This window comes from Mesoplodon bidens (genome assembly GCF_964165515.1).
Source record: "Mesoplodon bidens genome assembly, chromosome: 5".
Classification (NCBI taxonomy): domain Eukaryota; kingdom Metazoa; phylum Chordata; class Mammalia; order Artiodactyla; family Ziphiidae; genus Mesoplodon; species Mesoplodon bidens.
The window spans coordinates 29,726,914-29,750,857 of NC_138161.1; the positions used below are offsets into that span (position 1 = coordinate 29,726,914).

General features: G+C 39.2%; 1 protein-coding gene across 3 annotated transcripts in view; it reads right to left on the reverse strand.

The window, feature by feature from the left end:
* The window catches only part of LOC308618265 (multidrug resistance-associated protein 1-like), a 100,161-nt gene extending 76,529 nt beyond the window's left edge, over positions 1-23,632 (reverse strand). For 2 of the 3 annotated variants that reach the window (XM_081235856.1, XM_081235855.1), the window contains exons 1-4: positions 23,421-23,632; positions 17,764-17,825; positions 11,039-11,186; positions 10,168-10,310 (exon numbers count right to left, since the gene is read on the reverse strand). In XM_081235856.1, the coding sequence (XP_081091982.1) occupies positions 10,168-10,310; positions 11,039-11,186; positions 17,764-17,825; positions 23,421-23,492 (425 nt within the window). In that variant the 5' untranslated portion in view covers positions 23,493-23,632. The remainder of the gene's footprint in view (positions 1-10,167; positions 10,311-11,038; positions 11,187-17,763; positions 17,826-23,420) is intronic. The other variant, XM_081235857.1, reaches the window with a different exon arrangement.
* Positions 23,633-23,944: the final 312 nt, after the last annotated feature.

Below are 23,944 nucleotides of genomic sequence, written 5' to 3' on the forward strand. Positions count from 1 at the left end.
TACCTGGGTAGGGCAAAAGAAAAAAGAATAAACAGAGACAAAAGGATAGGGATGGGACCTGCACCAGTGGGAGGGAGCCGTGAAGGAGGAAAGGTTTCCACACACTAGAAGCCCCTTCGCGGGCGGAGACTGCGGGTGGCGGAGGGGGGAAAGCTTCGGAGTAGCGGAGGAGAGCGCAGTCACAGGGGTGCAGAGGGCAAAGCGGAGAGATTCCCGCACAGAGGATCGGTGCCCTCAGGCACACACCAGCCCGAGAGGCTTGTCTGCTCGGGTCGCCGGGGCGGGCGGGGCTGGGAGCTGAGGCTCGGGTATCCGGTTTCAGTCGGAGCTCAGGGAGAGGACTGGGGTTGGCGGCGGGAAGAGAGCCTGAAGGGGTTAGTGCACCACGGTTAGCCCGGAGGGAGGCCGGGAAAAATTCTGGAGCTGCCGAAGAGGCAAGAGACTTTTTCTTCCCGCTCTGTTTCCTGGTGCGCGAGGAGACGGGATTAAGAGCGCTGCTTAAAGGCGCTCCAGAGACAGGGGTGAACCGCGGCTAAAGGCGCGGACCCCGGAGACCGGCGTGGGACGCTGGGGCTGCTGCTGCCGCCGCCAAGAGGCCTGTGTGCGAGCGCAGGTCACTGCCTATGCCCCCTTTCCGGGGAGCCTGTGCAGCCCGCCACTGCCGGGGTCCCGGGATCCAGGGACGGCTTCCCTGGGAGAGCGCACGGCGTGCCTCGGGCTGGTGCAAAGTCACGCTGGCCTCTGCTGCCACAGGCTCGCCCCTCACTCCGTGCCCCTCCCTCCCCTCGGCCTGAGTGAGCCAGAGCCCCCGAATCAGCGGCTCCTTTAAACCCATCCTGTCTGAGCGAAGAACAGACGCCCTCCGGCGACCTACACGGAGAGGCGGGGCCAAATCCAAAGCTGAGACCCGGGAGCAGTGAGAACAAAGAAGAGACAGGGAAATCTCTCTGTGCAGCCTCAGAAGCAGCGGATTAAAGCTCCACAATCAACTTGATGTACCCTGCATCTGTGGAATACTTGAATAGACAACGAATCATCCCAAATTGAGGAGGTGGACTTTGAGAACAAGATTTAAGACTTTTTCCCTTTTTCCTCTTTTTACAACGAATTATCCCAAATTGAGGAGGTGGACTTTGAGAGCAAGATTTACGATTTTTTTCCCCCTGTTCTCTTTTTGTGAATGTGTATGTGTATGCTTCTGTGTGAGATTTTTTTCTGTATAGCTTTGCTTCCACCATTTGTCCCAGGGTTCTATCTGTCCATTTTCTGTATTTTTTAAAAAATTTAATAATTACTTTTTTATTTTAATAATGCTACTATATTTTATCATACTATATTCTACTTTACTTTATCTTCTCTCTTTCTTTTTTCCTCCCTTCCCTTCCTCCCTCCCTCACTCACCCTTCTTTCTTTCTTTCTTTCTTTCTTTCTTTCTTTCTTTCTTTCTTTCCTTCCTCCCTCCCTCCCTCCTGTCTTTCGTTCTTTCTTTCTTTCTTTCTTTCTTTCTTTCTTCCTTCCTTCCTTCCTTCCTTTCCTTCCTTCCTCCCTCCCTCTCTCCTGTCTTTCTTTCTCTTTCTTTCCTTCCTCCCTCCCTCCCTCCTTTCATTCTTTCTTTCCTTCCTCCCTCCCTACCTCCTTTCTTTCTTTCTTTCTTTCTTCCTTCCTTCCTTCCTTCCTTCCTTTCTTTCCTTCTTTCTTTCTTTCTTTCTCTCTTTCTTTCTTCTACTAATTCTTTCTTTCTACTTTTTCTCCCTTTTATTCTGAGCCAGGTAGATGAAAGGCTCTTGGTGCGGCAGCCAGGAGTCAGTGCTGTGCCTCTGAAGTGGGAGAGCCAACTTCAGGACATGGGTCCACAAGAGACCTCCCAGTTCCACATAATATCAAACTGCGAAAATCTCCCAGAGATTTCCATCTCAACACCAGCACCCAGCTTCACTCAACGACAAGCAGGCTACAGTGCTGGTCCCCCTATGCCAAGCAAATAGCAAGACAGGAACACAACCCCACCCGTTAGCAGAGAGGCTGCCTAAAAACATAATAAGGTCACAGGCACCCCAAAACACACCACCAGACGTGGACCTGTCCACCAGAAAGACAAGATGGAGCCTCATCAACCAGAACACAGGCACAAGTCCCCCCCACCAGGAAGCCTACACAACCCACTGAAACAACCTTAGCCATGGGAGACAGACACCAAAAACAACGGGAAATACGAATCTGCAGCCTGCAAAAAGGAGACCCCAAACACAGTAACATAAGCAAAATGAGAAGACAGAAAAACACACAGCAGGTGAAGGAGCAAGATAAAAACCCACCAGACCTAACAAATGAAGAGGAAATAGGCAGGCTACCTGACAAAGAATTCAGAATAATGATAGTAAAGATGATCCAAAATCTTGGAAATAGAATAGACAAAATGCAAGAAACAGTTAACAAGGACCTAGAAGAACTAAAGATGAATCAAACATTGATTAAAAACACAATAAGTGAAATGAAAAATACTCTAGATGGGATCAATAGCAGAATAACTGAGGCAGAAGAACGGATAAGTGAGGTGGAATTTAAAATAGTGGAAATAACTACTGCAGAGCAGAATAAAGAAAAAAGAATGAAAAGAACAGAGGACAGTCTCAGAGACCTCTGGGACAACATTAAACGCACCAATATTCGAATTATAGGGGTTCCAGAAGAAGAAGAGAAAAAGAAAGGGACTGAGAAAATATATGAAGAGATTATAGTTGAAAACTCCTGATTATGGGAAAGGAAATAGTTAATCAAGTCCAGGAGGCACAGAGAGTCCCATACAGAATAAATCCAAGGAGAAATATGCCAAGACACATATTAATCAAACTGTCAAAAATTAAACACAAAGAAATCATATTAAAAGCAGCAAGGCAAAAACAACAAATAACACACAGGGAATCCCCATCAGGTTAACAGCTGATCTCTCAGCAGAAACTCTACAAGCCAGAAGGGAATGGCAGGACATATTTAAAGTGATTAAGGAGAAAAACCTGCAACCAAGATTACTCTACCCAACAAGGATCTCATTCAGATTTGATGGAGAAATTAAAACGTTTACAGACAAGCAAAAGCTGAGAGAGTTCAGCACCACCAAACCAGCTTTACAACAAATGCTAAAGGAACTTCTCTAGGCAAGAAACACAACAGAAGGAAAAGACCTACAATAACGAACTCAAAACAATTAAGGAAATGGGAATAGGAACATACATATCAATAATTATCTTAAATGTAAATGGACTAAATGCTCCCACCAAAAGACACAGATTGGCTGAATGGATACAAAAACAAGACCCATATATATGCTGTCTACAAGAGACCCACTTCAGACCTAGAGACACATACAGACTGAAAGTAAGGGGATGGAAAAAGATATTCCATGCAAATGGAAATCAAAAGAAAGCTGGAGTAGCAATTCTTATATCAGACAAAATAGACTTTAAAATAAAGACTATTAGAAGAGACAAAGAAGGACACTACCTAATGATCAAGGGATCGATCCAAGAAGAAGATATAACAATTGTAAATATTTATGCACCCAACATAGGAGCACCTCAATACATAAGGCAAATACTAACAGCCATAAAAGGGGAAATCAACAGTAACACACTCATAGTAGGGGACTTTAACACCCCACTTTCACCAATGGACAGATCATCCATAATGAAAATCAATAAGGAAACACAAGCTTTAAATGATACATTAAACAAGATGGACTTAATTGATATTTATAGGACATTCCATCCAAAAACAACAGAATAGACATTTTTCTCAAGTGCTCATGGAACATTCTCCAGGATAGATCATATCTTGGGTCACAAATCAAGCCTTGGTAAATTTAAGAAAATTGAAATCATATCAAGTATCTTTTCCGACAACAATGCTATGAGACTAGACATCAATTATAGGAAAAGATCTGTAAAAAATACAAACACATGGAGGATAAACAATACACTACTTAATAATGAAGTGATCACTGAAGAAATCAATGAGGAAATAAAAAAATACCTAAAAACAAATGACAATGGAGACACGACGACCCAAAACCTATGGGACACAGCAAAAGCAGTTCGAACGGGGAAGTTTATAGCAATACAATCCCACCTTAAGAAACAGGAAACAGCTCGAGTAAACAACCTGACCCTGCACCTAAAGCAATTAGAGAAAGAAGAACAAAAAGCCCCCAAAGTTAGCAGAAGGAAAGAAATCATAAAGATCAGATCAGAAATAAATGAAAAAGAAATGAAGGAAACGATAGCAAAGATCAATAAAACTAAAAGCCGGTTCTTTGAGAAGATAAACAAAATTGATAAACCATTAGCCAGACTCATCAAGAAAAAAAGGGAGAAGACTCAAATCAATAGAATTAGAAATGAAAAAGGAGAAGTAACAACTGACACTGCAGAAATACAAAAGATCATGAGAGATTACTAAAAGCAACTATATGCCAATAAAATGGACAACCTGGAAGAAATGGACAAATTCTTAGAAATGCACAAACTGCCAAGACTGACTCAGGAAGAAATAGAAAATATGAATAGACCAATCACAAGCACTGAAATTGAAACTGTGATAAAAAATCTTCCAACAAACAAAAGCCCAGGACCAGATGGCTTCACAGGCAAATTCTCTCAAACATTTAGAGAAGAGCTAACACCTATCCTTCTAAAAAACTTCCAAAATATAGCAGAGGGAGAAGCACTCCCAAACTCATTCTACGAGGCCACCATCACCTTGATGCCAAAACCAGGCAAGGATGTCACAAAGAAAGAAAACTACAGCCCAATATCACTGATGAGCATAGATGCAAAAATCTTCAACAAATTCTAGCAAACAGAATCCAACAGCACATTAAAAAGATCATACACCATGATCAAGTAGAGTTTATTTCAGGAATGCAAGGATTCTTCAATATATGCAAATCAATCAGTGTGATACACCATATTAACAAATTGAAGGAGAAAAAACATATGATCATCTCAATAGATGCAGAGAAAGCTTTCAACAAAATTCAACACCCATTTATGATAAAAACCCTCCAGAAAGTAGGCATAGAGGGAACTTTCCTCAACATAATAAAGGCCATATATGACAAACCCACAGCCAACATCGTCCTCAATGGTAAAAAACTGAAACCATTTCCACTAAGATCAGGAACAAGACAAGGCTGCCCACTCTCACCACTCTTATTCAACCTAGTTTTGGAAGTTTTAGCCACAGCAATCAGAGAAGAAAAGGAAATAAAAGGAATCCAAATTGGAAAAGAAGAAGTAAAGCTGTCACTGTTGGCAGATGACATGATACTATACGTAGAGAATCCTAAAGATGCTACCAGAAAACTACTAGAGCTAATTAATGAATTTGGTAAAGTAGCAGGATACAAAATTAATTTACAGAAATCTCTGGCATTCCTGTACACTAATGATGAAAAATATGAAAGTGAAATCAAGAAAACACTCCCATTTACCATTGCAACAAAAAGAATAAAATATCTAGGAATAAACCTACCTAAGGAGACAAAAGACCTGTATGCAGAAAATTATAAGACACTGATGAAAGAAATTAAAGATGATACAAAGAGATGGAGAGATATACCATGTTCCTGGATTGGAAGAATCAATACTGTGAAAATGACTCTACTACCCAAAGCAATCTACAGATTCAATGCAATCCCTATCAAACTACCATTGGCATTATTCACAGAACTAGAACAAAAAATTTCAAAATTTGTTTGGAAAAACAAAAGACCCTGAATAGTCAAAGCAATCTTGAGAACGAAAAACAGAGCTGGAGGAATCAGGCTCCCTGACTTCAGACTATACTACAAAGCTACAGTAATCAAGCCAGTGTGGTACTGGCACAAAAACAGAAAGATAGATCAATGGAACAGGATAGAAAGCCCAGAGATAAACCCACTCACATATGGTCAACTTATCTTTGATACAGGAGGCAGGAATGTACAGTGGAAAAAGAACAGCCTCTTCAATAAGTGGTGCTGGGAACACTGGACAGGGACATGTAAAAGTATGAGATTAGATCATTCCCTAACACCATACACAAAAATAAGCCCAAAATGGATTAAAGACTTAAATATAAGGCCAGAAACTATCAAACTCTTAGAGAAAAACATAAGCAGAACACTCTATGACATAAATCACAGCAAGATTCTTTTGGACCCACCTCCTAGACATAAATCACAGCAAGATCCTTTTGGACCCACTTCCTAGGGAAATGGAAATAAAAACAAAGATAAACAAATGGGATCTAATGAAACTTCAAAGCTTTTGCACAGCAAAGGAAACCATAAACAAGACAAAAGACAACCCTCAGAATGGGAGAAAATATTTGCAAATGAAGCAACTGACAAAGGATTAATCTCCAAAATTTATAAACAGCTCATGCAGCTCAATAGCAAAAAAACAAACAACCCAATCCAAAAATGGGCAGAAGACTTAATAGGCATTTCCCCAAAGAAGATATACAGACTGCCAACAAACACATGAAAGAATGCTCAACATCATTAATCATTAGAGAAATGCAAATCAAAACCACAATGAGATATCATCTCACACCAGTCAGAATGGCTATCATCAAAAAATCTAGAAACAATAAATGCTGGAGAGGGTGTGGAGAAAAGGGAACACTCTTGCACTGCTGGTGGGAATGTGAATTGGTACAGCCACTATGGAGAACAGTATGGAGGTTCCTTAAAAAACTACAAATAGAGCTACCATATGACCCAGCAATCCCTCTACTAGGCATATACCCTGAGAAAACCGTAATTCAAAAAGAGACATGTACCAAAATGTTAATTGCAGCTCTATTCACAATAGCCCGGAGTTGGAAACAACCTAAGTGTCCATCATCGGATGAATGGATAAAAAAGATGTGGCACATATATACAATGGAATATTACTTAGCCATAAAAATAAATGAAATTGAGCCATTTGTAATGAGGTGGATAGACCTAGAGTCTGTCATACAGAGTGAAGTAAGTCAGAAAGAGAAAGACAAATACCATATGCTAACACATATATATGGAATTTAAGAAAAAAAATGTCATGAAGAACCTAGGGGTAAAACAGGAATAAAGACACAGACCTACTTGAGAAGGGACTTGAGGATATGGGGAGGGGGAAGGGTAAGCTGTGACAAAGCGAGAGAGAGGTATGGACATATATACACTACCAAACGTAAGGTAGATAGATAGTGGGAAGCAGCCGCATAGCACAGGGAGATCAGCTTGGTGCTTTGTGACCACCTGGAGGGGTGGGATAGGGATGGTGGGAGGGAGGGAGACACAAGTTGGAAGGGATGTGGGAACAGATGTATATGTATGACTGATTTAGTTTGTTATAAAGCAGAAACTAATAATAATAAAAAAATAAAATAAAATAAATAAAAATAACTGGGATAATCAGAGGTGAGGGGCAGAGGCAGGGGGAATGAGACATCTGTTATTTTGTCTGCGGGAGGAGGGGACAGTTAATCCAGGAGACATTTGGCTTATATTTCTGTAGACAAGGGAACCAAATAGAGACTCTGGGGTAAAAACAACAGAAACAGTTTTCTGATAGCAATAAAACAGCTTCTGCCCTTGGATTCCTTAACACCATTCTCTTTCGGTTCTCCTCTCTCTGCTCCAGCCACTCCTTCTCACTATCTTTTGATGGTTTTCCCTGTCTTCACCACCTCTACACACTGTAAAAGCTTGTGATTTTTTGTGTGGACATCTTTACTTCCCTTCACTGTAACTAAGGTGAGCTCATCCAGAACAGTAGCTTGATATACCTAGTCTAATTTGGAACAGTTCCCAAATTTATCACTCTAGCCTATATCTTTCCTAACTCCAAACTTATGTAGACGATTGCTCATTCAAACTTTTTACCTAAATGTCTGTCAGGGATCCCCAAGACCACTCCCTCGTTAAATGATTCATTAGAACAACTTTTAGGACTCAGCTTATAGTCATATCCATGACTATTAATTATTATGGTGAAAGGATGTAAAACCAAATTAACAAAGAGAAAAGGTCAATGGGGTGACGTCTAGGGGAAAACAGGTACAAGCTTCAAAAAGTCTTCTCTCAGTAGAGTCACAGAGAACTTTCTAAATTCTCCCAGCAGCTAGTTGTGGCAAATATGTGAAATGTTGTCCACCAGGGAAGCCCTTTAAAGACTCAGCATCCAGGGCACCCTCTTCCTAACACCTGCCCAAATTCCAGACTCCCAGAAGGAAAGCAGGTATTCAGCATGGACCACGTTGACTGTATAAACAGTCTGGACATACTGCACCACTCTTATCAGTTAAGGTAGTGGGAACCCCCCTGAAATTCAAGTTCCAACAGCCAGCCAAAGGCCAGCCCTATAAACAGGCCTTCCAAAGGACAGCAGTCAGGTCTGCTATTTTAATTCTTTTCTGCAGAATGGCTAATGCATATTTCAAATTTAGCTAATTGCACTCCCTACTTGACTCTTTCCTGAGCCTTCCATACCTTCCATAAATGGTAACTCATTTACCTTGTGATTTAACAGAAACTCGGGAGCCATCCTTGACTCCTTTCTTCCTCTCTCAACCTACGTTCAATCTATCAGTGCATTATGTTGGCTCTACCTTTAAAATAAGGCCAGAAGCTGAGCACTTATCACCTTCATTGCTACAACCTAGTTGAAGCCATCATTGACTTTTGCCTGGATTATCTTAGCTGTTCCTTCTTCCACTCTTGCTCTACTTTATTCTCTGTGCAGCAGCTAGAGAGATTCCTGTAAAACTGAAGTCTAATCATATCATTCTACGCTCAAAATCTTTCAAAGGTTTCCCTTCTAATATATCACGTCCCATAAGGCCCTTCAAAATCTTTTCCAGCCCCCAAAACTTTCTGACCTCAGTCTTATCACTTTCCTTTTCTGACCTCTCAGCTTCCCTGCTCCAGCCTCACTTGCCTTCTAAGGGTCCTCAAAGACACCAAGCACACTGCTGCCTCATGGCTTTAGCCCTACTTGTGCTTCCTATTTGCAACAAATGTGGTCTCAGCTTCCTCCCTAACTTCCTTCAGAACTTTGTTCAAATATCACCTTATAACAAATGTCCTCCCTAATCACCTCACAGAAAAAACCAACTTCCAGTTCCCCAGACTGGTATTCCCTACCCTATTGCCTTGCTGCACTTTGCTTTCCTTAGCACTGATTATTTCTTAATACAATTTACATTTATTCATTTGATTATTTATCTCTCCCTTCTCAGTGTCAATGGAGCAGGGACTTTTGGATTTTTGCTCTATCCCCATGGTCTACTTAGAATAGTTTGGCATGTAGTAGGTGCTTAATAAATATTGGATAAATATGTGCCTGAATATTATTTGGGATCCAAGCAACTCAGGATTAATTCTATTTTCATGCATTAAATGGTTCTTAAAAACTCCAACTTGAAAACTTATTCAAAACAAACAATATAATTTTTAGTTCATAAAAAAATTTTTTCTTGCATTTCCTTCATATGACAGGCAGAGGTAAGGCAATGTCCCCTTGAAAAAGGTAGCATATAGTCAAGGACTCACTTTTAATGTCTGCCCATGAATCCTTGCATATAGATACTATAGAAATATTATAGAAATTCTTTAATTTTTTTCTCTCTATGTGTACACATAATATACACATACATAAATATTTATATATATTTATATATTGTTACCTTGGCTGATAAATTTCAATTCCCAAAAGTCCACAGCTAAGAAAAATAGTAGAGGTATGTGTCCTTTCATTTTCTAAACATATACTCAAGCCAGATTTCCTAGATTTGAATTGTAACTCTGGCATTTTCTAGCTGTATGGTCTTAGGCAAAGTACTAGAATTTCTTGGTTTCTGCATTGTGATAGTGGGTAAAATATTACTTCCTACATCATAGGATTGTTGTAAAGATTAAATAAGATAATTAATATAAAGATTTTAGAACAGTGCTTAGTACATGGTAGGTTTCAGTAATTACTCACTATAGTATCATAATTCACATTCATATCACAGGCAAACGTAATAGACTGCCTGTATTCTAAATAAAATTTGTAATTGGGACCTATCTCACTCTTTTTTAGTGAATGATTTGCTTATCATTTTCCTGTGGGAAGAAGAAAAAACAAGACTTCAACTTACTTCATTATGAGTGGGCTAGTGAAGGACAAAACATCAGCAAACACTTTGAATAAAGCAACTTGAATCAGGACAAACTTAAAGGTGTTCCACAATGCACGGAGTAGAGATGGTTTCCTGGTATGTGCCTCTTTATGAAAAGATGACTACATAATTAAAGAAAATAAAAACAATGTGAAAAGGGAACAGAACTAATATATAAAATATATATAAACTAACCATAAAATTAGTATTGTACTCCAAAGATAGTAAAGCAACAAAAAAAGAATAAATTCAGCTAAACTTGAAAATATGGCCCATATCATTGGTATGGTATGTCTCCAAACCACATGGTATTATTTATACCATGTGGCATAAGTGGAAAATATTTTATTTTATCCCTTTTGTGAGTTTTGAAACTGTTTAAATAATACAGTTTTTATCTTCAAATTATATTTTCTTTTTGAGAAGTCTAAAGACTATATATATATTCATGTGTGTGTGTGTGTGTGTGTGTGTGTGTGTGTGTATCATGCTATATGTGGAGAACCTATCCCTGCCCCACAAGCTTTGGCCTTGGTCACTACATGACTTACTTTGACCAACAGACATGATTCTCTGAGATATGCAGACCATCTTTGCCATGATGGATGAGGAAAGATATTGGTGAGATGCCAAAAATTATATACATATCAACACATTTGCTCCTGAGCTTTGAAGGGAGGAGATGCTTAATAATTTGATGACAGAAATTAGCTGTAATGACAACCAATTATACTTATAGAAATGGCTTGTTATTTCACATATTTAAGGGATTTTCTATATTGATACCTCATATTTGGAACAAGCTTTACTAGTTTTTTAATTAAGTACTAAGAATTTAATAATTAATTACCTTTACTTTTTGCCTCTCTTGATTCTTTAAAACTTCCTTCCTCCATTGTTTTTCAAAGATGGGACACACAATATAGGAGGAATCACTTTCATTTAGTTCGAAAAGATCCTCTCTTTCCAAAGGTTTTTTATGGCCTAAAATAATTATTCTAAAAATGAAAGAGCAAGGTAAACAATTCAGCAAAACCAACAATGAAGTTAAAACTAATTTTGCACACATTTGCTTGACTTCTTGATTTATAAATTATTTTATTGATCAGGTTGGAATGACTAGAGAGTGTGTTTGAAAAATCATACAACTCTATCCTGGAGTTCAATAATGTATAATAATCCTTTGTAGCTTTTAACAGGGTTGTTTAGATATCCAATTATTCAGTGAAACACTAACTTCATTTACTCATCTCATACTGGAGACACCCACCTACCCTACCTCCCTTACTGAAATTTAAATAGCTAACTTTCACAGTAAGGTATTCACGCCAAAACCCATATTTGCTTTTTAGGCTTGTATCAGAAGAGAAATGGATCCATCCTCTGCTGGGACTATATATACCCTTTGACACTTGACTTTACAGAATGTCCAAGTGGAGTAGCTGTATCTGCCCCACAAACTTAGGCCTTGGCCATATGACTTACTTTGATCCATAGCATATGAGTCAATGTCACAGAGCCATTTGGGAGCTGATGCCTTAAGAAGTACGGTAAGATACTGTCAGCCTCTTAGTACTTCCACGTTCCTCCATTCAAAAAGCTTGCCCCAGAGTACATGGTGAGTAATTATGCAAAAACAATGGGTCTAAACTGAGATTTTCCCAGGCAAACAAAGGTGCATGTTCTAGTTATACCACGAACGTTATTGTGGCAGACAATGATTTATATTTACCTTACACCCATCCCTTCTGCCTCATCTCTTCCAACTAACTGGAATTTGATATTTATTCATTTGAAAACCTCTTGAACTCAGAGTAAGTCCTTATTCCAGCCACAGAGTTATGATCTATGATTGACCTAAATCAGTCCTGGTAATCTCATTACTTTTTTGCTTAGCATTAAATAATATAAGTCAGTTATGGCTAAGGAAATCTAAACAAAAGTCTACTGAGGAGAACTTTCTTTTTCAATAGAAGACACAAAACAGGGAGTTCCCTGGTGGCCTAGTGGTTAGGAGTCCACACTCTCACTGCCGTGACCCGGGTTCAATCCCTGGTGGGGGAACTGAGATCCCGCAAGCCGGGCCACGTGGCCAAAAAAAAAAAGACACAAAACTTCAAAAGGAGAAAATGCTTGCCTTCCTATTCCTGCACCTTCCTCCTTCCTCCCTGTACTGAAGACATAATGGTCTGAGATGGAGAAGCCATCTTTGCCACCATGGGTGAAAAGCCAAATACTAGAAATGGAGGGTGGAAAGATAGAAAAAGCCTGGGTCCTTGATAACATTTCTGAGGTAGCTCACCAGCCTATTCCCTGCTGGTGAACTACCCAATACCATAAGAAAATAAATACATATTTATTTAAGCTATTATTATTTGGCTATTCTGTTACCTGAAGCCAAACACACTGCTAAGTAATATAGTTCAGATATACTCAGTTTTGGGCTTGATGACATGACTCGTTCAATAAGAAATTAAACTACCATTTAAACCCAGGCCTTCTGACTCTATAGCTTCAGTTTTTTCCATTACAAAGTATATTAGTCCAAGAGACCATAACAAAGTATTACACTACTCCAAATTGGAACTGCTTTCATTGTCATTGTTACTGAACTATCTGAACTGATTGACCCTCGGATGGATTTAAACCCTGTGGTAACCAGTCTCCACTGGATTCAATTTTATTTTTATTGCACTGTCTAATATCATATTATGATTAATATTTAACAAAAAGGCTTAAATGTACTAAGAAAGTACCTTCCATAATCATGTTTCTGTTGTCTCAATATGCTGGACAATTTCCTTCAGTGCACTTTTAAAAACATATTAAGCAATAAACTACTTTTATGTCATATTAAGTCCTTCTATTCTGTTCCACAAAATAAATATTCACTTTCAAAATAAGATTGCATTGATTTTCACAAAAGCATTTTTAATAACATTTACTCCTTCAGCATTTTGAGTTAGAACTGTGCAAAACTCAGTGGTTTCAGTTCACGGGCACAAGTGACCCCTGGCTTTCATGCTGAGTCTCCAAATAATGCAGCATCTAAAAGTGACAGGTAAGCTGAATTGATTGTGGTGTATTTGGGTTCGGCTGTGACTTCCCTTTTGCCAGGTGTGTGCTTCTTCCACCTCTTTCACTCTCTTCTGGTCTAACTTTTACACATAAACATCTAGGAAAAGAGGAAGTGGTGTTTCTTTAAATCAACTGATGAAGCAGCTTTGGGGAAGCAACTAGGACCAATAGTTGACCCTCCCAATGAGTGAAATGGAGCATGCACCAGGTCCCACAAACTTGTGGACTTTAGTCCTAAAGCAGTAATAAAGGTATTTACATTCACCTTGTGTTTTTTAGATTGATATTTCTTTTCAAAGTACATTCACTTAAACTACTTTGATACACCTCTCTACAGCAGGCAGAGCAATATTAATTTCCCATTTTTACAGGTGGTTAAACAGCAGGAACTCTAGGGACTGGCCACGGGTTTTTAAATGTGATAGGGCTTCCCTGGTGGCGCAGTGGTTGAGAATCTGCCTGCCAATGCAGGGGACACGGGTTCGAGCCCTGGTCTGGGAAGATCCCACATGCTGCGGAGCAACTAGGCCCATGAGCCACAACTACTGAGCCTGCGCGTCTGGAGCTTGTGCTCCGCAACAAGAGAGGCCGCGACAGTGAGAGGCCCGCACACCGCGATGAAGAGTGGCCCCCGCTCACCACAACTAGAGAAAGCCCACACACAGAAAAGAAGACCCAACACAGCCAAAAATAAATAAATAAATAAATAAAAATTTAAATGTGATATACACCAGTGCTAACTTAACCAAAGGCAGACAGTGTCATTAAGTGTAATATTTTTACTCTGCATTCAATTTTGTTACATTAGAGAGAATTCTGAGTGTATTTAACATTAACAAGTGTGCATAAGTATCTCATCCAACTGATGTTAAAGGTAGTAAACCAGTGGCAGTTGGGTAGGAGGATGGGATGAAAAGTAAATTTTGTAGATGAGTAATAATTGAATACTTGGAAAGTATAGATATACAGTAGCATCATCATTTTCATTATTTCTAATTACATTTTTTTTTTTTCTTTTTTGGGTTCACGGGCCTCTCACTGTTATGACCTCTCCCGTTGCGGAGCACAGGCTCCAGACGTGCAGACTCAGCGGCCATGGCTCACGGGCCTAGCCGCTCCATGGCACGTGGGATCTTCCCGGACCGGGGCACAAACCCGTGTCCCCTGCATCGGCAGGTGGACTCTCAACCGCTGCGCCACCAGGGAAGCCCGCTAATTACATTTTTAAACATTTCTGGAAAGGGGTGATTGTGTAATGGGAAAAGGCAAGACAGTCTGTACAAAAATCGTAGGATAGGACAAAGTTAGGAAATGTACAAGTTTTATTAATATGTGAGCAAAAGGTAGGACAGATTGAATAGTGTATCCCTGGTTAAAATTATAATTCAACTGTGACCTATAAGAACTTTAACTAGATTTTTCCATGTATGTCAAGGGGATTATTCTATGACCATGATTATTATACACTGATGACATTATATTTGCTAATAAAGCTTTCATAAGCTTCATACTTGATCATCAACATGATCTAGACAGCTACTGCCTTAGGGATTAAGGCTCATGAGCATATAATTTGCTAATTGTTTGTATCATCTGAGTACATTTTAATTGAATTATTCATATAATTATGGGAGCTTGAATTTGGTCTAGGAAATAATTTCTGACTTCATTCTGTAACTCAAAGAACAGATCTGAGAACACAATAAACCACTGTCTTCAAAGAGACATTCTCTTAAACAATAGCTATGTTTCAGCTGTAATTGTTTGATCACCAGATAAGAAACCACATTAGATTAATGCCAGTGATAGTTTCAGATAATGGCATGCCATGAAAATATCTCCTATCTAGTGCTGAGATGTTAAATTTAAACAGAAAATAAGTGCGATTTTCAAAAATTATACCTTATTGCCTATTTGATCTAAGATATGGACTTCAAGCTATTGGGTTGCCATATTTTAAAATTTGCTATGTTTTATCTTGCTTATTACATTTAATTCCAGCTTTTTCCTTTAGGCCTCCTAAAATGGTGTTTGTAATATTTAATATAAATGCATATAGTTTTTATAACTTGATATAAAAGTTTTAAAGTACATTTACTTAAAATTATTTGCATCTTTCACATCCTGTGATAGTCTGTGACTTAAAAATGACACTCTGATAACTATGTATAAAACAGGTAACTAATGAGAACCAACTGTGTAGCACAGGGAACTCTACTCAGTGCTCTGTGGTGACCTAAATGGGAAGGAAATCCAAAAAAGAGGGGATATATGTAAACGTATAGCTGATTCACTTTGCTATACATTAGAAACTAACACAACATTGCAAAGCAACTATACTCTAATAAAAATTAATTTAAAAAAGAAAGAAAAAACTTATCATAATGGTATATTTGAAAAGCAGGATACAAAATTGTGTATGGAATCTGACAAGGGCAATGTCAGTGATTTTTTTTTTTTTTTTTTTTGTGGTACGCGGGCCTCTCACTGTTGTGGCCTCTCCCGTTGCGGAGCACAGGCTCTGGATGCGCGGGCTAAGCGGCCACGGCTCACGGGCCCAGCCGCTCTGCGGCATGTGGGATCTTCCCGGACCAGGGCACGAACCCGCATCCCCTGCATCGGCTGGCAGACTCTCAACCACTGCGCCACCAGGGAAGCTCCTCAGTGATTTTTTTAAAAGGCAAAGCATGAAAATAAAATGGTAAGAAAAATCCACGCTCCCCCCACCAAAAAAATGACAGTCTGACATTTTTAAAACCAGTGTAGACATCACTCTCTCAATTCATGGATGAGACAGAGCTCAGGTTTGGAAAACATATCTACACATACACAAATTTGAAAATTCAAAATCGTTAACTGTAAATAGCCCACACTTACATTTATATATCTATTTAACCTTTATTTTTTTCTAGTGCATAACTTAATATAGCATATTGGTGTAAAATTTTTGCCATCCTCTTTAAGTGATTCCTAGATTTGTATAACTTGGAATTCTTATCATAATTCAACCTCTTCTGCCCAATTATTTGCTCATCAAGTATACCAGTTTTCTACTTCAACAGCTTTCATAAAAATCACCAATCATCTTTACAATGGAGGATATACTCAGCTCTTATTTCAATTTACCCCTTTTCAGTATTTAGCCCTATTGGTTACTTTGTATTTCTCCTTTTTTGACAGTTTCCCTAGCTTGCAATCACATACTTTCTTTGGTTTGTCTCTCATATTGAGTACTTAGCTTCCTTTGTAGATTCCCCCTTCTCTCACTGTTTAAATACTGAGAATTCCCAATGTACTGTTTGTTCATCCTATTCAATAGGCTCTCCTTCTGGATGATCTCAATCATGCTCATGGCTTCAACTACTGATCTACAGTCAGTGACCCTCCCAAACTGTGCAAACTTGGTTAGATGACACTCCTGAAAATTGTTTCTCCATCATGTTTATACTGCCTTTTGCCTTTTTGGGTAATTGATACTGTACTTCTTAATCTTTTTAATTCTACTCTGAATTCCTGGAAGACAGGATCTAGGTCATTTATGTCTGCATTTTTAAAAGTCAGCATAATGTAGGGCATCTAGTATGCAACCAAACTTTTCTTTTTTCTTTTTTTTTTTACACTATTTGGCTACTTTTGAGAACATATTTGTAGATGAAATTGGGCAATTTTGTTTCTACCAACTAAAGATCAAGAAGCATTAAGATGATAAACTTAGTTTCATATTATCATAAAATTTCTGTGGGGAAAATAAATACATTTCTAAAGAAAGCTGAATTTATCAAATTAGAAAAACATCAACTCTTCTCATTTAATATGATGTAACTCTTGTGTTAAAGCCTTCATCACACATTACAGATGAATTACTCTGAGAATAATCACATTATATGTCTTACAAAAATGATTGTGTGTTGTAATAGTAGTACACATAAGTATATATGCGAGCATTTCCAGTAAAGAGTAGAATAATGAAATGAACAAACAAACAAAAATGTGAAACATGAACTAAAAATAACTGACTTCTAACAGGTCAGTGTGCTCCTACATGGGTATCAATGGACAAGTTACTTCCTCTTCCTGAGCCTCAGATTTTCTCATCTGTTAAAGCCTATCTCATAGGATATATGGCAGAATTAAATGAAATAAAATGTATAAAGTGGGTAACATATTTGATGGATATATATATATATATATATATATATATATATATATATATACTTTTTTCTTTTTTTTTTTTTTGCCCTTCCCTAGTGCTAACAGGGATACAAATCCTATAAAGGGGCAGCCTTATTACAGGAGTATTAGTAGTCTTACCTGTGGAACTATTTAGTATGTTACTATATGTGATTTTTTTGTAATAAATAATATGAGAAGAAAACCTTTACAGAGTTATTTTGTAAAAATATTCATGCTTAGATTAAAGGAATAATATGTAAGTGTCATTTCTTTTGGAATCTTCCTCAGTGTGGTATACTACAGATAAATTAATAAAATTCCTACCTGCTAAACCAGGAATAGGTCATCTTACTGAAGAATGAAGCACTTTTCTCTGGACTGCATTTCTAAAAAACAAAACAAAACAAAACAAAATATTTATATATAAAACAACTATTGTATGAAGAAAATGTCTTTATTTTACATTTGAAATATCTTTGTCAGCAAGTGGAAGAGTAGACATGAAATCATTTATGTTTCAGCTACGTTGATATCATAATCTTTAAGGAATACAATTAAGATATTCTTGGACAGTGGTTGCACTAGATGAATATTAAGATTTCTCCCAACATTACAACTGCTTACATAGCAAGAAACCATGTAGAAAAGGAAAATTATTTCTAAAATTCCCATTACTTCCTCTCTCTTTATATATACACACACATATATATATATATATATATATATATATATATATATATATACATAGCTCCTTGAACTTATATGACTGTGTATATATGTATGCAAATGCTTATGTATATGAATACATATATACACACATAATTTAGCTTACATATATGTATAAGCTAAATTTAAAACATTTTAATTGCTAAATTAAAAACAGTTTTGGCTTTCTTCTGAAAAATAGAAAAATAATAGACTATAACAGGCATATGGTTTACTAACTGCTGTATAAGTGTTTAATTACATAATTTGTATAAATGTATAAGTATACACACAATTATATATTTATCACTATTGCATATTATTTGGGGAGGTTATAATAGTTCCATAAAATTCTTCCCATTGACCTGGTGAGTTCAACCAAAAGAGGAGGGGTTTAAAAGGGAAGTTCTCAAAAGTCACAATTTTACATTTTTAAGGTCAGCATCAATCTATGTCTTTTAAAAAGTTAAACTAATCACAATATTAAATTTCATTCTTAGAAATTGTCCCATATTTAACAATTTTTGCATTGATCTTCTCTAATCCAGTCCTGACTTCATATTCAAAAAGTGTTTACCACATTTTTTTTTTTTTTTTTTTTTTGCCGTACACGGGCCTCTCACTGTTGTGGCCTCTCCCGTTGCAGAGCACAGGCTCCGGACGTGCAGGCTCAACAGCCATGGCTCACGGGCCCAGCCGCTCCGCGGCATGTGGGATCTTCCTGGACCGGGGCACGAAGCTGTGTCCCCTGCATTGGCAGGCAGACTCTCAACCACTGCACCACCAGGGAAGCCCCCTACCACATTTTTTTAAATTCTGATACTAGACGTAATGAGTGAAACAGTGTTTCATCCTATACAGTAAAATGTCCCGACTATAGAGGAGAAAACATAATATTCACTCCAATTCTGTTCTCTTAGTTATAGCAAACGGTATACTCTAAATCTTTGAAGAAATATATATGTGTGTGTGTACACACACACACACACACACACACACACAAACATAGAGTTGACCCTTGAACAACATGAGTTTGAACTGCATGGATTTGAACATTTGGACTGCTTTCAATAGTAAGTACTACACAATCAGGAGTTGTTTGAATCTGTGGATGAGGAGCTTTGGATGTGGAGGAACAGCATATATGGAAAGCCAACTATAAGTTACATGTGAATTTTCAACTTCAATGAGGCTCGGCACCCTTAACCTCTGTGTTGTTCAAGGGTAAACTCTAATTTAGCAAACTGGTATCTATCCTTATATGATTGTTTCAAGAAGTAAACGCTGTGACAAACGTAAAACATTTATCACATGGTGGCCCCAAATAACCAAACATGTGAACTATAAAACTGTCATAACTCTTGTAACCAAACATATTATTTGGAAAATAAGTATCAATGCATATATCAGTGGGGAAAATGTTCTGAAAACTCTCTGATTAACCTGGAAGTCACATTTTATTTTACAGGGAGTTGCCGATTTGATAACTGGACACCAATGTGAAGATTGTATTCTCACCCAAATTACATATATTTCTGTGGCTGACTACAAACGACTACAAATTCTTTGCAGCTTTTCCCATCAAGAGACAGACTCTATTTCCCACTTCTTGAATCTGGGCTGGCATTGCTTCTTGTTTTGATTATGAGAGTGCAACAGGAGTGACATTAAGAGAACTCCAACTCTAAGCTTCAAGAGGCTTGCTATGCTTGGAACCCTGAGTGAACCACATGACTGAACCCAGCTAACCTCCTGGAGGATGAGAGACCACATGGAGGAGAACCAAGGCTCTCATCTGGTCATCCTGGCCAACAGCTTGAAAACTGCCAGACATATGAGGAAATTGGTCCTACATTATCCAGCCACCAGCCAACTCTCCAGCTGATAGCACATGCCTGATAGAGCTCAGCAGAGATCAGCCAAGCTAACCCAAACCAGGACACGATCTAGCTGGTCCAGAGAATCATTAGCTAAATAAAAAAGGTTGTTGTTTTCAGGGCCAAAATCTTGCAAAGCTACTAGACAAGGTTACTTTAGCAGGTCAAGAACTGGGTATTTGTGGGGTTTTTTTGTTTGTTTGTTTTTTTGCGGTACGCGGGCCTCTCACTGTTGTGGCCTCTCCCATTGAGGAGCACAGGCTCCCGACGTGCAAGCTCAGCGGCCATGGCTCACGGGCCCAGCCGCTCCATGGCATGTGGGATCTTCCCGGACCGGGGAACGAACCCATGTCCCCTGCATCGGCAGGCGGACTCTCAACCACTGCACTACCAGGGAAGCCAAAAACTGGGTATTTGATTTAATATTTGCTCTAGGCCCATTTTCCATGTGAAAGCATCTTATACGAGGCTCTTTGAGTCCTCTGGTAAATAGCCTCCTTAAATGTGGGCCAGGCATCTTATACTGAATTTATTACAGTGAATTCCAAGCATATTTACCTCCCAGAAGAAATGGCAGGCAGGTAAAATATCTGGTAAATGTAATTAAGCCTTACCAAGCACCAAAAATGTATAAATGACTTCTCAATAAATAATTACTGAATTCATAACATGGGTCTCCCTGAGTTCCTTATTGATATATTGCTGCAAAGCAACATCTATGTTAAAAACCAGGATATGACAATTCTGACAGTATCTTCCAATGTTCTAATTTACCCCCATGTGCTCCATTGGCCGTTTTGCAATCCTTCTAACTCATCTATTCTCACTCTGACAGCACTTCCTCTGCAGATGTAACTGACACCAAATGATTTATCCTCAGGCCCACTACAGGCCTTTGTTTTCTAAGCTATTTTATTATCTTTGTACTTATCTACCACTGGGCATATAGTAGGCATCTCATAAACACACCTTAATATTAATGACTTATGGGAAATTTTCATTTGAATGGTGGTCCTGTTATTTCTGAATTATGATGCAGGAGCAGAAAGTTTAGCCCACAGCATAGCTTGGGTCCAGGATTTAGTGAAATGTGTGGCTCTCAATCTTCTTTGGGTTCAACCTTGAGATGCGGCCTCCTGAGGATGTGGTGTGATTGCTACAGTTAACAATACCTCATAACCACTAACTTCAGGTGCTTTCCTTGTGGGTATTAAAGGAAGGTCCTGGGAATCGTGAAGGAAGTTATGGGAAAGTGTCTGCACAGGCCCATGGAGAAGGGAAAACATCTAGAAAGCAAAAAGAACTTAGGTTTCTTAATCACTTATTCTGCGCCAGATTCTGTACTAATTATATTATTAAATGTAACATGTCTTTGTGGTGGGACTATTTTTGTCATCCCCATTTTATAGAAGAGGAAACTCAGGCCTAGAGTTTAAAAAAAACTTGCCCAAAGTCCTCCAACTGAGAACTATAAGACACTGGATTGGATCCAGTAAATTCATTCTATTTTCCAGTCATAATTTTACACCCTCAGCTCTACCTGTTACACACTGTTGCTGTTTGCTGCTGCTTAGAAACACCTTTCTTCTTGTCCACTTCCTGTACTTCACATCTCCTGGCTACATCTTACTTGTGGTCCAATCCTCTGTAGTATTTATTGCCTTTGGTCATTCCTCTCCTCCATTCCAACCTCCAATGCTCAGATTCTTGTTGCTGTGTTACCATAGTTTAAAGGCTCTTCAGATCTGCCCTCTCTGAATTTACCCTCACTCTTACCTGACTATCCAATCATTTGCCTACAGGTGCTTCTCTCCTGCTAGACTTAGTTTCTCTGGAGGACAGAAACTATGTTTGATCTACCTTTATATTTCCAGGGCCCAGCTCATAACATGTTTTAGATGAATGAATATATGAATGAATGAATGTTAAACACTGCCAATAAAAATTTTTAGAGGTTTTGTATTCATGGGTCACTATGCCAGCCCTAGAAATTCAATCAGAAGGTCAAGTTCCTGGCTTACAGGTCAGGTTGAGATTTTTATCTGAAATCTATTATGTCAAAAATATAAAGTCTCAGCAATGAAATGTAATCATACGAGGTTTTCAACATGCTTTGAAGCCATCAATTTTTTTTTTAAACTTGGCATCACAGAAATAACAAATAGAAAATGAGTATTTTCAATCTTGCCTAAATGGATTCTTGGTCCATAAAGCTATTGAGGTTGAGTAATAGTCAAGGAAATAAACATTGTTGGAATCTTAGAGGAAGAATCCACTAGAATTTGGGGTGAGGGAATTGTTTGAGTTTTATAATTTCCCACCCCACCTATTTGTGATTCACTGCCTTTGGCCACCTCTGTGGTTAGACTAATGATGTTAAACCAGTTTGCCTGATTAAGCCTGCCACGTCTAAAATAAAAAAAGGTATATTGTCCTGGTGGAGCGCTTGCACATTTTTAAGGGACTTATTCAATGCCTATATTTTATAGATTTAAATATAATTTGCTTTACTTTTAAAGAAATTTATAGTTTAATATGTAATCAGAAGAATAGCTGTCATATTCATTTGACACTTGGAGTTACTAACAAAAGCCAGGATTAGAACAAGGTCCTCTGAAATCTGAATCTGAATTTTTTTTTTTTTTTTTTTTTTCCTTTTTAGTACTACAGAACTACATGTGTTAAGGGCTAGTTCTAAGACCCGGTCTTGTGAGGTGATGAGAAGTAAAACAAAGAGAATTTTTATTAGGGAAATTGCTCCTGATACACAACTGCAGGGTTCATTTCCCTGTACTACTGCCTTAGCACAAGACTTCTATTGTGCAAGGAGCACGTGTTATGGGGGCCGGGGTGGGGGGAGGGTAGCAAGGCACAGTCAAATGTCTGCAGTTTTTGGATTTGCCCCAGGCCTCAGCGTCCCAATACCATGTCAGTTGACACACAAGGGTTTATTTATCCCAGATCTCTCCTGTGGTTTTAACGGGCTCTATCACTGGTTTTAGAGTCCTATCCCAACCTCTGCTCCTTTAGCCGAAGTCAGGTCCATTCATTCCTTTCTCAAATGTTTGCTTCTGTTTGCAAACAGGGGAGTCACTTAGACCTTCAGAGATGCTGCTTTCTCTCCTCCAGCAGCCACCTTGACTGAGATCGCGCTGGCTGAAGTTTCACACCATCCTGGGGTCTGATCTCAGCTCTCCCGACTGTGTGTGTGCGTCTGTGTGTGTGTGTGCGCGTGCGCGTCTGAGTCTGTGCTGTCCCTGTGTGATCACGACAAAAACAGGGATCTAAGACACCAGTTCGCGTTTCAGGGTCTGGACAATCAGCTCTCCCCGCTTCCGCTCGCCGCCAGATTGGCCATAAAACCGTCCCGCCTCCCGCACCTCCACCGAGAAGCTTTACCTGCGCCTTGGGGCCCCGGGGGAGCCGCTGGTAGGAGCCGCTGGCGCCCCACCTCCCCAAGCTGGAAAACATGGTCCGCGCGGGCTCCCGGCGACCGGAAGCGGATAGAGGTCCGCGGCTGTCACCTCTCTTGGCTGGGGATGGTCAATTCGGCGCCTGGAAGGTGGGAGGACGCGAGCACTCGGCCCGGGAGTCTGTCGCCCTACCCTCCACCAGCCCTTCCAGCGAGCGCCCTGGGCGGCGGCTGGGGACGGAGGGAGGAAAGGGAGGGGCGGAGTGGGAAGAAGTGGGACCTTCTGCAGAGGCCAAAGATCTCTGCCTTTGGGGGAATTTGCACTTGACTCGGTAATTCTCACTTCTCAATTTCCAGGGTTGCTCTGTTAGAAAATGTGTCCCTTTATAATAGAAGCAGAAAGCTTTTTCTTCCTTGGGATGACATTTAGGTGTTTGCAAACAGTGTTAACAGCTGTCCCTTACAGAAAACTGTTAAGGACAACAGGTGTCAGTAGAATTTTACAGAGTGA